This window comes from Empidonax traillii, unplaced genomic scaffold (genome assembly GCF_003031625.1).
Source record: "Empidonax traillii isolate 1590-97213 ecotype Southwest subspecies unplaced genomic scaffold, ASM303162v1 scaffold224:size737649, whole genome shotgun sequence".
NCBI classification, from domain to species: Eukaryota; Metazoa; Chordata; class Aves; order Passeriformes; family Tyrannidae; genus Empidonax; species Empidonax traillii.
In genome coordinates, this window is record NW_020955417.1 from 583,382 (window position 1) to 599,227 (window position 15,846).

Genomic DNA, 15,846 nt, shown 5'->3' on the forward strand with positions numbered 1-15,846 from the left:
TAAACATGGAATGATGTTCCTAAGCAGCACACAGCAGGAGTGGAACCCATGTCTCTGCCTGCAATGTGATGATGAGGTACAACCAGGACGAATACAGTCTTTTACAGTACAGCAAACCAAGAGGTTAGAACCCAAACTGAGCCTTTATCTCAAAAAACATCTGCTTTTTGACTTATCTAAAAATTCACATCCTGCTTTTTCATCCCACCCTTGGCCTCCAGGGAGGTGGGTTGCAGGTTCTGTTGCCTTCTCAAGCAGCTGTATGTTCCTCAACCTGACCTAAAGCTCACTGCACTCAGCTGGCTTTGGAGTGAGGTGTGAACACACAGATACCTCTGCATTCCTTAACTGCCCGATTTTATCCTTTATTTGAAGCCCAGCCCCTGCTCCTTCCATTCAGGAAATGCACCTGTTCCAGTGCTGCATGCGTGTACTGAGAGCTGTAGATACCTTAGTGCTCTGAATGTCCTTATGAAATAAAAGCAAACAAGTCATGACCAGAATATTTCCAGCAGCATTACGCATGCAACACAAATCCATATCCAATACTTCAGCTCAGAAGGGTATTGCTAACACTGTGCCCCCCTAAGTAATTAGCAGGAGTTCACTGACATGAGAGCATCAGCAACAGCCATGAAAGATGGAGCTATGGAATGAGGTGCAGAGAGCTAAGAATAACCCAAGAACTGGGCTATAATTAGCAACCAAAAACCAGAGGTGAGTGTCACCTGAATTCAGGTAAAACATTCTTGCACATTACCCTCCCCATTTTGGCTACCGAAAGTGCACTTTCCAGAGAAGGCATTACTGTACAGAGCAGTATTACATAATTTAAACCAAAATTTAGAAAGCGCTTTGGGAAAGTAAAATAACAAAACTTCCTGTTTTATATAGAAATCCATATATATACACGAAGCAACCTCTTCTGCCTTGAGAGTCTCTGGCTTGTGTGAGCAGACAGGGAGGTTTCCCTTGTGTTTCCTTACAGCTTCAGCTGCTGCTGAAGGTCATGAATGGACCCTGCGCTGCTCTGCAGCTTCTCTTGCACCACTGGGTCTTCTTCCAGTTTGACCATTTCAATCACTCCTCTGGTTCCAAGGATACATGGGAGACTTAAGAACACTTCATTGTTTATGTTGCAACATCCCTGAAACAACACACAAAGAACACCGTCACACAGTTACTTATACCTGCCATCTGAAACATAAGTATACAAAATAATTGATTGTTTAGTTAAGCAAGGATATTCCACCATATGGGACTTGGATGGGTCAAATTCCAGTTATTTTAGATACTGTGCAATGGGTTACTGTATAGAAACTGTAAAAGATTAGGATGCAGATAAAAATTTGTGAATCATGCTACACTTGGAGGAGTTTTTCAAATATAGATATATCATATGTCTATAACACAGGCAAAGTTTATACTATTAACACCCATTTCTTAGGTAGAACAAGCAGGGACACTTGACAGTATGGTATCATTACTTCAAGATTGACCAAAATGTAGCCAAAGGAGCTATTTGAGGAACATTTTTCAAATACTGATCCCATATTTACTTTGTGAGAGAATTCATCCAACTTATATCCCTATAATTCAAGTTTACACTGTAGACTGGGTTTATTTTTAGGATCTGTATGGGAAATTTTAAACTGGAGAGTAACTACAGAATGTAAGAGACTTGTCACTCCTCTGTATCTGAATTTAGTTCATAAACTATTAAAAACTTTACTAGAAACATAATGATGATATTAGGTATATGTTTGTACTCAAAAGCATAAACAACCAGCTTAACTTCCCTGCACCGGGACATGCAAATCATCCTTTTGAAGGCTCTAAATTGAAGGGACAAGTACAAGTTTCTACATGGGTTTTCTCATCGTACGAAATGACTTAATGCTTCAATGAAGCCTCTTAGGACAAGCTTTAAACAAAGTTCAGTCTATAATTTTAAGTTAACTAAAGCTTCATAACCTTCGCCTCTAATTAAAGTATCAAGGAGTAAAATATTTTCAAACCTGGCCAAATAAAATACTGGCAGAAAATGCACTTTGTACTTTCATAAAAGATACTGAACTCTTTCAGTCTCTAAAAAAAATCTACATTCAATACTAAACACTCAGGAGCTGCAATTCACACATTTCTCTTCATTTGCCAAATCCAGCTATTGCGGGGGTGCTGGTCAGCAACCCTGAATGTATTTCCCTTTTGCACTTGTATTTTTGGGAGAATAATCTACTTTTAATATTGGTTTCAGATTAAAGCAATAATTGATTTTTGCTGATTTTTGGACTATATTTGAAAGCTGTGGTTGGAAGAAAGTAACAGCAGTAGCACTACTTCAGAGATGCCTGTCTGCTAAAATTAATGGTCATACTTAGTATAAATAATATAATTACACTGCCAAACAAAAAACATTAATAACACATTTACCTTTGCCAGAGTGGATATAGAATGAACCTTTCTTTTATCTTTCAGAATGCTGTCAGTCAAATCAGCAACTGAGAGCCCAACAGACCAAGATCTCTGACCTTTTCCCTTTAGGACTTCCATAGCTCTATATATAAACCAGGAAAAGGAGAAAATCATGATGTTTAGATTTTAATTATTCCTACTTTGGTTTATATGTAAAACCCAAAAGACAGATTCAGTGCACCACACCAGGTATAATATACTATAAAAATACAATTCTCTGTTTTAGAAAACAACAGAATGGGATAAAGAATTGTTTTTAAAAATTTCTTTACAATACTTTTTACCCAGAGTCGTCACAATTCTCTTTTCTGTCAGGAGGTGTAACTAATATGTGGCTAACTGAATCAGGTAAATTCACTCAAAGTTGTGCTTTGCTTTGAAGCAAATGCTTCCAACACAAGCTCTGAGAAAAGCGTGCCAGAACACACAACCAAGCTGGCAGCCTCTGATATTGTAGTGAATATTCTGGTGTCTCCTCCTTAGATTGCCACAGGCACAATGTTATTAAGAACTTCAGAAAAACAGTGACCATATACAGGAATATAAAGCAGAATGACAACACGACCTACAATCTGCTATGAACTCGATGTATGAACATTTTAGAGCAAAGTTCGCCCAATTCATAAAGAGAAAAAGGAGAAATTCTGCAAACATCAAGTACCTAAACAAGAAGAAAAGGAAAGGGTTATAATGGCATTACCTGTTGGCCACCTTTTCCCTTGAGTTACGAGCAGCCATTCCTTCCATTTGATTTGCAACTAAATTATAACTGGTCCACGATGATACTAAAAAGAAACAATCAATGCTTAAATGAGTATCTAAACAGTGACTAAAATAGGTACCAGATAAGGTGAGGAGAAGAAAAATAAAATGAAAAATTCAGGCTTTCTAAACTTTCCTTCCCCCTCAACAACCCAAATGTAGATGACAACTTTCTAATATTCCCTGGAGTGATGAAATAAACTCTAAAGTAGCACCTTGCCAGAGATACTTGCTTAAAGATGATTGAAGTAATGTGTAATAATTGTTAGAGTAGCAGTAATCTGCCATATATTATACCATATTTCCTTCCTCTTTCAGTACCTCTAACCTGTATTCTTACTATACTGTTATAGCAAAAAAAAAAAAAAATAGCATGAGGTTGGTAGCTTTTTGCTGTTGTTTTGTTTTTTTTTTACTGTGACAAATATCAAATACTTCTGCTATCACTCCAGGTCCACAGACTTTGGTACACACCAAAGCTTACTGAGAACCACTCTTCTTATTACTTTTCTTATTGCCTTCATTATTTTTCTCAATTATTTTTTCAATATTCAACTACTTAAGCAGTGCCAGGACATTATCTGCTCATAGTTATAAGAAAGTGTCGCTTTACCTTTGTCTTCCCCTTGTTCACCAATAACCCAGGCATCTTTTGCCAGCACCTCTGCTTTCAAAAGGTTTGTCAGTATGTACTGAAATCTCTCAGAGTCAAGGTTGGCACCTACTCCAATCACTCTGCTTTTGGGAAACATGCTCAGCTTCCACGCCACGTACGTCATTACTTCAACTAAATGGGAAAGAAAAGGATATTGCCAATGAAGGACCACTCAAAATTCAACACAACTGCAAACTCTCAATCACAATTACAAAAAACTCTCCTCTGCACCACCTCCACAGCCCTAAAATGGTGGGAAGGTAAGATCCACTTGAGAAATATACACAAGGGCTGTCCTCAATGCATTTACATGACAGAGGCTCACACTTACTTCTTTTAAGTGGTGATTTTGCTTTGTCTTAGTTCACAGTATCACTGACCCAACAGTCACCAAAATATAGCTGCAATATTTACTGTGAACAGTATACTTTGTATATTAGTAGCCTGTGAGTGTGATCACATGGCACGTGACACACGTGCATCTGTGCTTCCCGCACAGGAGAAATGTGTACATAAAAATCACAACTGACAAGACAACAGCCAATGGATGTGAATTTTGTAGACAGTCAGGTCAAAACTACATAAAGAAACATACAGAAATACATACCTTTTATACAAAACAAAGTACACTATTTTCTTTTATCTTGGTAACAGTAAAGAAAAAAACCCTCAAAGACAGTGTCCTGCTCAAAGATGAAAAGGAAAACATCTTTCAGAGTAGCAAGAAGTTCTGACTAAGCGGGTGTGTTCAGCAGTAATGTATTTTTAAAACAGGCCAAAGAAAAAGCCAGGTAAGGGACAGAACATTATGCAAAGTACCAACATACCTGGATGAGAAGCAACAAGGAGAACAGCATTCTGACTGTAGTGCGATACTGCTGGAATAATTCCTTTGAACAAATCCACATTGCTTTGTATGACATCGAGGTAAGTCTGAGCATTACCCAGAGAATTAACTGTAACTACCACAACTTTTGAATCAGCAGAAGCAGAAAAGTCTGAAAATACAAAATAAAAGAGGTCTTTAAAATTTATGGCACTCTTGGATGCAACACAAAGAGCTGTTCTAAAGGCTGAACTGCAGCATACAGCTTAGGCAGGGATTTTTCACCTCCTGTCCCCACCAAATTCCCCGGTGTGGAATTTGGGGCACTTTCACAGCACCTGTAAGACACAGCTCTCCCACAGAACCACTTTCCTGTTTTACAGTTGCCAAACACAGAAGGCAGACTGCAATTTGTCCGAGGTCACAGAGTAGAGACCAGAAAAAACCTAGATAGCATTGATAGATAAACTTTTCCAAGTTTTCTTGGCAGGAGAGGAAAAAAAAATACATCCCTGAAAAGGCTCCTTCATTTTTATTCCAACTGTTAAAGAAGGGGAACACTGTAACACTGCTAAAGAGCACACCAGCAACAACATACAAGCTTTTTGTACCACAGCTCAATGTAAACATATAATAGACAACCACAAAGGCACAAACAGATTTGTGGTACAGTTGCACAACCAGGGTTCAAGAAAAAAGTGTGCTGGCAAGTACACAAGTAAAACCTGCAAGATAAGATCAAAGAATGTACAGCAGGCAATGCCAGGTGCAGAACAAGCAACAAAGATGCCTGGTGCAACCAGAATAAGTCCCTGTCCTGAAAGTAAGATAAATGAAAACAGAAGCACAAGAAAGCCTCTCATTTCCTCTTGCAGAGGGTGCAAGGAACATGCAAACATGACACACGAGCAAGAAAGAATGGGGAAGTTGCTCATTACAGTTTCAGCTTCCTCTGTGGAAGAACTTTGGAGTTGCACTGCCCCAAGCTCTGCATCCCAGACCACAGACTGTGGCCATCATCACTAATTACAGAGACATGGCATCGACTCAGTTGAATTACACGCTCACAGCTAACTGAGAACAAGATTTTTGAGAACTCATTGTTTGAATATGCAGTGATAGTGATTAAGAACTAACTACTGGCATGTGCAATGAACACCAATCTAGAAAAGCAGAACTTCAAAAAAATTCCTTTACTTATCAGTCTTTTTAACACTGCTCTCAGAGCTCTCTCCAATTCCCTAACATACACATATTTTTCCTCCCCTCCTTCTTTCCCTCTCTCTGCCTATGACACTGAAGTACCAGCTTGGCTTCTCTATATTTCTGCATGAGTCCAATTTCAGCATTAGCCTCTTACCCTGAAAGTACAGACTAACATACCTCTATCTCTATAAACAATGAAAAAAGCCTAAAATAAAAGCTTTCAAGCTTTGATGAACCTTCCTTTCCCAATTTTACCCTGAAGAGGCAGAGGAAAGCAAGAAGCTATGAAAAGAACATAACTTTTAAAAAAGACAGCCCGTATGCCTCTCTGTCTCCCCTGGTGTCCTGCTCTCATTAAAATGAGCACAGGCACACACAGTACAGCACTCGCTCCCATTCTAGAAACAACATCCAATACCTCTGCTGATCTCCACATTTGGCAGAGCAAAGATCTCCAAGTCCATGGTCCCTCCTTTTGCTGCACCTTCAGAAAGATCCAAAAGAATCACCTTGTCTGCAACACCCTGTATGAATAAAAATAACACAGATCAACAATAAAACAAAACAAAACTTGTGGGAGTGAGGAATAAAAACCAAAATTCCTCCAATTTCAGTGTTTGTTGTACTGTGTATAAACCAAACAAAATTACTGACCAAAATTACAGCCAAATCACAAGAAAAAAATTTAGTTTAGAAAGTTAACTGGAAAAGAACACATTGCAAAACTAGCCATTAGAAAAATCACAAAACTATCTCTGGGAAGTTATAAATGTTGATGTCACTGTTGTGACAGTGAAGTACAAATCATCTACAGACTCTCCTTTTCCAGGGGACTAGGAGATCCCAATTGTAAGAGGCCACCACTCAGGCAAGAACCCTTAAAGTAAGGATTTTCGAAGTAAGTGAATTCAATATTCAATCCTTTGAAATAAAAAAGGCTGACTGAGAAACCAGAGCAGAAATTAACACTTCTGCATGTCTGTAAGTTAACTGAAGAGGCAAATGACTTAAGCAGTGACAGGGCTGTTAAAATTGCTGAGGTATTTCTTAGCATCAGACACTGAGAACTAGACTGGAAGCCTCTCTATTATTCAGATGTGTTTCTACTTTTATACCGGTTTATAATTCTGTACCTTTGCTGCAACTGCTAGCACACATGCAATGCCAAGATCTCCAGCTCCAACAACAGTAATTTTATTAAAACATCCTTCATTTTTGCCTCCAATTTTACTCCTTGATTTCATTTCAGTGTCTCCTACAGTTAAAAGAAAACCACAAATTTAGGTGCTGATCCACACTGTATCAGTGCAAGTATTGCTGCTTCACAAAGGATCGTGGTTGTGCCAGAGTTAAATAAAATTACACAAACCTTTTCAAAACAGTGGTCGAGCCTGACCACAGAAAATTCACCACAACCTGCAAGGTTGTAAAACACAAATATTCCTCTTTAGATAGATATGTTTTTTTCACTAAGTAGAAATATATGAGCATAACAATAGCAAGCTAGACACTAATACCACACAAACAACGCTCCCTTTGCTACTGTTCCAGATGTGAATACGTACCACGGTCAAAAAATTTGTAAAAGATTTCATATTTTGAAAACACATGCAAAATGGAATTTGATTAAAATACAAGAACCTGAGGTTGCTTAGCCTCAGTGCTACTGGCAACACCACAATTCTCATTCTGTGTAATGCAGAGAGATTTGTAACAGAAACATTTAAGGTTGATTGCCTAGAAATGTATATTGTGTGCACACCACATTTGAGCTCACAAGCACTTTGTGTACACAATTACCAGAAGAAACAGCAGAAAAGGGTTACAGGGAACAGTTTGCACAAGCTGCCACAGATCACCATCCGTGATTACACTAAATGAAGGAAGAAGAAAAGACTGACCTGAAGAAAATGTATCAGGATGAAGAATAACAGGACTGGAGCCATAAAACACCCAAGTACGGAAAAGCTGAGAACTGTGAAATTCAGGAATTTTGCCCAAGACTTAAAATGGGTGAGATAAAGCAATGAGGCAAAATGCCAAATTGCATCCACTCCTGAAGGGTATAAAACACAAGTCCAAAATCAGCTTTTCAGCTCTGAACAAGAAGAACCCAAGGCACACGAAAGGAACTCCACAGCCAGCATTCCTTGTTCTCAGTGCTGCACAGCAGTGACTGGGGTCAGCTGGGTCTCAGGGCTTGCGACAGTGAGCGTGAGAGACTGAGATCTGAGAGAATGCATGACTATGATTGGGTAAAATCAACTTGTTCAGAATAAAGTCACATCTCCCTTCCATAAAATCTCTGAGTTTTGCTGCAGTAATTTCCAAAAAATGAGTAGTACCAAGTCTACAGTAGTTTTCAGTAGGCTTAAATGCAAACATCCAAAACAAGCTGCTTACTAAACAAAGAGAACAGAGAACCTTAGGTCTCTGTCCAAAGAGGTACTTTTGAGTATGCAGAGAAAACACAAAATACTGTGGACAGGCAAACACCAAAATTTCAGATATTAAAACTGTGTAGTCTTCTTTGTGATATCAAGTAACAACAATAAATGAACATATCTAAGAACATAGAAAGAAGTACATGAAAACATCCAGACCTTCTGTAATCTTTGCAATGTAGGAGAGAAGTTCTGATCGCCTGGCTTCATCAGAGGATGGCAGTGAATACAAAGGGAGCTCTTCCTCAAATTTTGCAATCATTTCCTTGATTAATCCAATGACAGTTGATTTAGGCTGAAATATGGCAAAACAGAAGACAAAACAGCTGACTAGCTACTTCATAGAGTGATACCAGCTCTGACCTCCCATAGTTATAACAGTTTAATCAAATCATAAATATTGACACCCTTAACATTTACATCAACATTTAAGGGAAAGAAAAGCATCACTTTTTGAAAAGATACTTTTCAAACAGGAGTATGGATTAAAAGGAATTTAACAAAAAGGAAAACTGAAATTACCAGTGCAACTAATTTTTGAAGGCATCCATGAACATATGGAAACCTTTGACATAGCCACATCCATCCAGTACCATAAAAGGGACAAATCCTAGCTAAGGGAAAGATAGTTCAGTTTTCTCAGATGAGTTTAACTGTCCAGAGTTCTGCCAATTCAGTTCTTCTTCAGGCAAAACACACAGTGAAGTCAGGAAAAGTTCTCATGGGAATGCCTATATCAATAAAGTGAAATACAGCCCATCCATTTTAGAAAGCTGTAATCCATTAAATCATTTTTAATAGGACTGCCTGGCAGTCCTATATAAGTGAGTAATTTAACACAGTGCATAGAATCATTTTGGAACAGCATTGGCTCTAGAATCTTTTATGCTGTTTCAGAGCTCTGTCAACAGGGACATGCCCAAAAGGTAGAACCTTCCATTGAACTTTCCTGGGGATACTCAGTTTGTCTAGTACTATCAGTCACTACTAACAGCAACAAAGTATCATAAGGCTTACTCTGCTTTGGAACAAACTCAGTCCCTTTTTCTTCAGCTTAAAATAATTTTCCTTAAAATCACTTACAACTTCCTTTACAAGTGCTTCGAACTGCCGTAATTACAGCTGTAATTTCAAGAGACATAACATTCTGTTTCTCTTTGCATAGCCATTGCATGTTTAAAATTAACAAAAAAAAAAAATTCAGAAAACAAAAAGCCCTGAACCCCTCACTCCACTCCATGGATCTCTATATGATACCATACATTATTCCCAATTATTTCCCCACCGTCAGCCACTCCACCTCTTACATGGCTCCAGTTCTGCAGGTAGGGCAAATAAATCCTGCCACGTGCATCAACATGCTTTCCCACTGAAATGCCCATGTTTGCAGTTGGCTTCAAGAAGCAAATGGGGGGAGCAAAGGGATGAGAATCCAGAATCCACAGCTGAATAGGTATGTTATAGGAATTACCTGTTCAACACAAAATAAAAGCCATTATTAACTTCTGCATTGGGAAGAGGCACTAAAAACTAGTCGTGTGTGTGATGTGATTTATACTTCATAATAACAAAGGAAAAAAAGCCTGAGAGATCACTTTCCAGATTCACACTAAGTATTTATGTCACTTAGCCTAGTTAACAAACACAGACTTATCTGGATCAACTTGAAGTGCTACTGATTGTGTCTTTCTCAATATAAAGCTCTGTTGTCATTTTGATTCCCAAGGTCCTCCTATCAGCCAACACATCCCCTTTTCCCAGCAAAGAAATCACTTAAAGGTACCATTTCATATTTATTTTAGGACTTAACAACTAGTGCAAAGAGGCAGCTGTTAAGAGCATTACCAAAGGCTTTAAGTTAAAAATAAAAAATTACCTACTACTTATTTTTCGACACTGCCTATACAAGCATAGGGCTTGTATACACAGAGTTCACACATCGTCCTTTACAACCAAAGAGTTTGCCTACACAGTCTCAAACTACATGATTTTTTAATAGTTAATTTACTTATATAATTAATAATTTTTAATGTCAGCATCTGGTTTTGCACCTGCACCTGTTTTTGCAGAAGCAGCTTCTGCCAATTCATGCACAATCCTTTCCGGCCCTCTTTAATGAAGCTGCACTACTGCTAAGAGGCAGCACCCAACGCATTTCACAATTAGATTCATAACTGGCAAGAAAATTTGATTTATCTTACCATATTTCACTGGAACAGTACCACTAAAATTCAGGAGGTCCTTCTGGGATCCATCCTTGAAGGCTGAAATTAAAAATGGGATTTTAAAAAATAATAAATGCTTTCAAGTCTGTGATGGTAATCCCATCCACAGCTACCAATATACAACACTGATTTTTCTTTAGAAATCAACCAATCTGCTCCTGAAAGAGCCAAGTCTAGAATGCTACAAAGGTTCCCTCTCCCCTTTTAAGTATTTCCTTAATTGAATCTTAATGGAAATTGCATCATTAGTCTGAAAATCCCTTGTCCTGGGTAATTCTGATGTTGTAGGAATTTTCAGTCAGGCTGAGGGATTCTGGTAATACACTCTATAAGATACAGATAGCAAAATGCTTTCAATACAATCGTGAAAAATGGGGAAAATGGTGTTACGTATAAAGAATTTAAAACATTAAAACAATTTAAAATATAATTACTGACAAGCTGAAATAAAATGAAGCGAATAAGTCACTGAGGTTTTTATAATTTTTATATTTATGCACTCTTGGAAGAGTCAAAGTAAAGACAGGAACACAACTGAAAGATATTCACACTATTTACGTTCTGTTATACACAGTCTGAATCTGTGGCAAGTAAGAATCTCCACAATTAGTTCAAAGTAATTGTATCACTTCTTACTGTATGTGTTCATGGAGAAGGCGAAGTTTGGGTAGGTCTTGCTAACATTCTTCAGCTCTTCTATGGTCAGGTCTCTGAACTTATACTGGGAAGGAGGAGGGGAAAAAAAAATCAGGAAAAAAAAGTTTCACTTCTTTCATTACTAGACATGGGGAAAAGGACAGGGAAAGAAGGCAGAAACATGAGAAGGGGAATGTAATAATTACTTGTGGTATTACAAATAGTTTTGATGTGAAATAAATTATAAAAAAGAATTAATTACAAAAACGCTTTAAAGGTATGGCAGGTCTGCTGCTGATGCACAAGAACTCAAATTCTGAATATCACTCCTTACATACCAGTTCTTCCCATTCACAGCTGCATGAGCAGAGGTTTAGTAAAGTTTAGTCTCCTCTGCACACAATAACTAAAAACAATATAAAAACATAAACCTCTTAGAAAAAGGAGATTGTTTTATTGCTGACACAGTAAAACTCAGATCCACCTGCATATAGTTTAGAAGAGTTTCATAAGATGTCGATTTCCATAAACATGCTAAATGTGTAAGTGATTAGCCTCTGGGATTTTTTTTTTTCCTATTTTTAAGCTGTCTTTGAGAGCTGAGAAAATGAATCACTGCTGCTTGAGACTGTCCCCAGTCAGTCCGATACCTAAACTTCCAAGAGATTTGCATCCTTCCACATTCCAAAATTATGAAGAATATTTTCTATTTCCTAGATTAGAGCCTCTGCCTCTCATTCAGGAAACCTGGAGTTGTTTTGGAACCTTTGCCTAAGCAAGCACAACTGCAGCCTGACAGTGGCTTAAAGAGCTTCTCACTGCCTTGGAATACTTGTCAGAAAGTAGTAGCTTAAACCAGATTTCTCTTCAGTCTGGCACCCCACCAGCAGTGCTGCAGCTGTGGGGATATTTTCCATTTTGAACAAGAAAACATAGAGCTGCTTTAAAGAGGCAGCTTTTAGTCAGCTTCTCCCCATTCAGTCTTTCAGGATTCTGCAAAGTCAGGCAAGAAAAAAAAAAAAAAAAAAAAAAGAGTGAAAAAATCAAACGTGCCCAAATTAGGAACGTCTGCCCAACTTAGGTTTAACACATTTTTGGAAGCGTTGATTCATCTGTTTGTGAGACCAAAGCCATCTTTCCCCAGCTATTTCCCCTTCTATTTGTAATGCAAAACGAGGCATCATTCCTATCAAATAGTTTGTCCTCTTCTAAAGATCAGAGGATTTACGAGGTGAGTCAGATACAGACCTTTGCCCATTTCGCACCTAAAACTATCCGGCGTGCTCAGAATTTAAATACGCCCACCTCAGTTTCTCACGTGGAAATTAAAACCCTCGGAGGGATGCTACAACAACACGCCTGCGTTCCCAGGGCGTGGAGGTGCTAACGCAGGGAACGCCACGAAAAAAAAGAAAAAGAAAAGAAAAATAAAGTTACCAATGCCCGGGTGGATTGATAACTCTGAGTGAACAGCAAGGTTTCAGCCGAGAGGCACGTCCTTGAGTCACGGGAATAAAGTTCACGCGCAGCTTAAAGCTCGGCTGCGGACAGGGCAGCGACGGGACGGGATGGGACAGGACGGGAGGGGAGGGGAGTCCTTCACCAGCCGCCACCACCACGAAACCTCCTCCCTTCCAGCCCAGCGCCCCTTTCGGGCCCGCGGGACCTTTCCCGGCCCGCCGCCCTTCCCCTCCCTCAGCGCCCCCTCCGCTCCCGTCGCCTCCCGGCGCGCACCTTGCCCAGCTGCCGCCTCAGCGCCTCCTCCGCCACCGCCATGGCGGGCGCGCCGCGTCCCGGCGGCCCCTGCGCGCCACCCGCCGCGCCTCAGGGAGGCGGGATGGGCCGGGAGGAAAGGCCGAGGGACAGGTGGAGATTATCTTAAATCAGGATGTTCTTTGATATGTTTGTATACTTTCAAGCCTTATCAGCGAGAAAGGAGACCTAGTCAGGGTAGGGAAAAGCAGCACCCAGCATCCCCTAGTCAAGGACATCCGAGAACTACCAAGCTTTAAGGATGCAGTAAATCAGGATGTTGTTTATAGAATCATAGAATATCCTGAGTTGGAGGGGATCCATCAGGATCATCGAGTCCAACTGCTGGCCCTGCTCAGGACACTCCGAGAATCACATCATGTGCCTGGGAGCACTGTCCAAATGCTTCTCAAACTCGGACAGGCTTGGTGCTGTGACCACTGCCCTTGGGAACCTGTTCCAGTGACCAACCTTTTCCTGATATCCAACCTAAACCTGGCACAACAGTTGCCACTGGTCACGAGAGTGAAGAGGTCGGTACCTGCCCCTCCACTCCCCCTCATGAGGATGTGAAGACAACAAAGACCCTCAGTCTCCTCCAGGCTGAACAAAGTGACCTCAGCTGCTCCTCTTAAGGCTTCCCCTCCAGACCCTTCATCATCCTTACTGGCCCTTCTTTGGACACTCTCTAATAGTTTAACGTCTTTTTTATATTGTGCTGCTCAGAACTGCACACAGTACTCAAAGTGAGAACAGACAGCAGTTATCCCCCCTTTAATCAAGAACATTCTGGAACTAACAAGCTCTAAGGATGTAGTAAATCAAGATGTTGGTGTATGTATATCTTGCTAATTTGGCGAAATACTCCAGGTCCACGTATCCTATAGCTGAACTATTTTCATAATACTAATTTTATAATACTAAAAATCCCACCTTCATGTCAGAAAGACCCAAGGGGCCAAGGTGAAGAAGACCTTTCCCCTGAGCATGTGTAGAAGTTAGCTAGGGTTACATAACTTTTAGGGAAATTACTAACCAATCATAATAGAGGAGCTGTGCTGGGAAAGCTAGTGAGTTTCTATGTATAAATAATGGCATGGAAAGTCTAGTGGAAAAAAACACCTCACAGCTCTCTAGGAGCCCACTTAGACACATTCTTCAGGGCAACAGGCAAGGGTATGCCATACAGAACAGAGGTCTTGCAGGTTTCCCCACATGCTGCTCCCGGGGCAACTCCTTGTCAGGTGCGCATCCATGAGAATGCCTACCACTTCCTGCATTAGGAAAATGAAATCTTCAGGAAAACATGACAGAGCCCCTTTAGGAAATACACAGATATACCTCCAGCAGGTCTCTTCTAGCATGTGACGGCTCCAGGCAGTTCTCAGCTGCTGTCCTCCTCCCCTTTCTGTTTTTCTCTCACAAAGTTAACGCAAATCTGGCTGTGCACAATAACAGAGAAGTCATCTCTGTAAATAAGACCATACATAGATATTATAGGGATGTGGAGATTTCTTCCCTCTGTGTTGACAATATCAAAACTGATTTGTAACTTTATGGAGTTACAAGTATGTAAATACAAACCTGGCATGAACTTCTATCCTTACATTAACTTATCTCTTATTTTTCAAGCCACCCTTCCACACAGCAGAAATACCAGAAATCTGCCTTTTGCAAAGTGGGCAATGCAAGTCTAATGGCCAGTTCAGAGGAAAACACAGGTTCAGCTAGGTAAATAGTGAGAAATGCCAGTTCTGTCCCTATAACTACAGAAAACTGACAGATTGTAGCAGAACATACCGAGAATGATAGTAGCACATTTCTACAAGGGGTAAGATCTCAAGAAAGCTCATACAATTTTTTCTTCCTCACTGATGTAAAGCCTGAGGCAGGTAGTAACCAAGAGCACAGGTTGTTCATACAGCCAGAGCAATGAATAATTATCAAGCTTTTCCATCATATGTATTGTTTACAGATGCTGATTCTGTTTCTGTGCTGAAATCGTTGTATGTGATGTAATGAACAATGTTACAGTTTCAGTGTTCAGTTTGGAAAGCAGCAGAGCCACAAAAAAGAAAAGGAAAAAAACTAAAGCCACAAAACTGGGCTGCTCAAAATCAGTCCTTCAGGGACTGGCATTGAAGATTCCAGCAAGTGCTGCACATTGTTTGCCCAGCAAGCACAGTACCTCTTTGGTAATGAAGTTCTGCAAAACACTGAAAAATAGTCATTACCTTTGGGATGTTGTTTGTTTTGTGAGTAACACTGAAGGAGAAGTACTGAGGCAAATTCCCAAAAAAAAATCTGCATCCCTGTAAAAGTGTTAGCTGTTTTATGCAAAAGAAGGTTACAATGCCATCAGCAGAACTCCTAAAAGAATTCTTTTTAGATTTCTAGCTATTGCTGCACACTCCACTAACAAGGCAGAATTTGAGAAATGTTTTTTTCAAGCACGGGCTTTCTGCCAGAATAAGTTGCTGTAGTTCAGCGGAGGTTATAGCAACTTACACACACTGAGAATCTGCTTTCTACTCCTCTGAGCCTTCTCAGTGAATCAGCAGCTGATTATTTTAAAATATTACTTTTAAGACACAGTATTCTCCATATCAGAAGTAGATGTATAATTTAGAGTAGATACTTTAGCTTCCAGCTGTCCACATTCAATGTAACGGAGTTTCAGAAGGGAGATATAAACAGACAGTTCAGAGAAGAGAGGTTCACCTTATCTTTTCCTGCAGCAGGATGCTGGGACCATTACATATTGGTGTCTCCTGCACTGGAGAATCCCAGCTACCTGGATTCATAACAGCATCTTCTGTCTGGGGTTGTGAAAGCCCATCTGGAAGCAGAAACCACAGCTTGGCA

At 39.9% G+C, this 15,846-nt stretch overlaps 1 protein-coding gene and 1 long non-coding RNA gene across 5 annotated transcripts; one reads left to right on the forward strand and one right to left on the reverse strand.

Annotated features, from left to right (window-relative positions):
• Positions 1 to 869: 869 nt before the first annotated feature.
• Positions 870 to 13,043, reverse strand: UEVLD (UEV and lactate/malate dehyrogenase domains). 4 transcript variants are annotated; one of them, XM_027887908.1, is made up of 12 exons: positions 12,964 to 13,043; positions 11,230 to 11,314; positions 10,570 to 10,632; positions 9,676 to 9,839; positions 8,528 to 8,663; positions 7,058 to 7,179; positions 6,343 to 6,448; positions 4,720 to 4,890; positions 3,851 to 4,024; positions 3,176 to 3,260; positions 2,434 to 2,557; positions 870 to 1,147 (listed from the first exon to the last, which is right to left on the reverse strand). In XM_027887908.1, the coding sequence occupies exons 1-12, from the start codon at positions 13,003 to 13,005 to the stop codon at positions 983 to 985; spliced, it is 1,437 nt and encodes a 478-aa protein (XP_027743709.1). In that variant the 5' UTR covers positions 13,006 to 13,043; the 3' UTR covers positions 870 to 982. The 4 variants fall into 4 exon arrangements, with proteins under 4 accessions (XP_027743709.1, XP_027743711.1, XP_027743710.1 ...); XM_027887910.1 differs by lacking the exon at positions 12,964 to 13,043 and adding an exon at positions 12,667 to 12,889; XM_027887909.1 differs by lacking the exon at positions 12,964 to 13,043 and adding an exon at positions 11,714 to 11,985.
• Positions 13,044 to 13,160: 117 nt separating this feature from the next.
• On the forward strand, positions 13,161 to 14,068 carry LOC114059434. Its single transcript, XR_003571661.1, has 3 exons — positions 13,161 to 13,263; positions 13,792 to 13,797; positions 14,057 to 14,068. It is a non-coding gene; the product is annotated as an uncharacterized LOC114059434 (long non-coding RNA).
• The last annotated feature ends 1,778 nt before the right edge of the window (positions 14,069 to 15,846 follow it).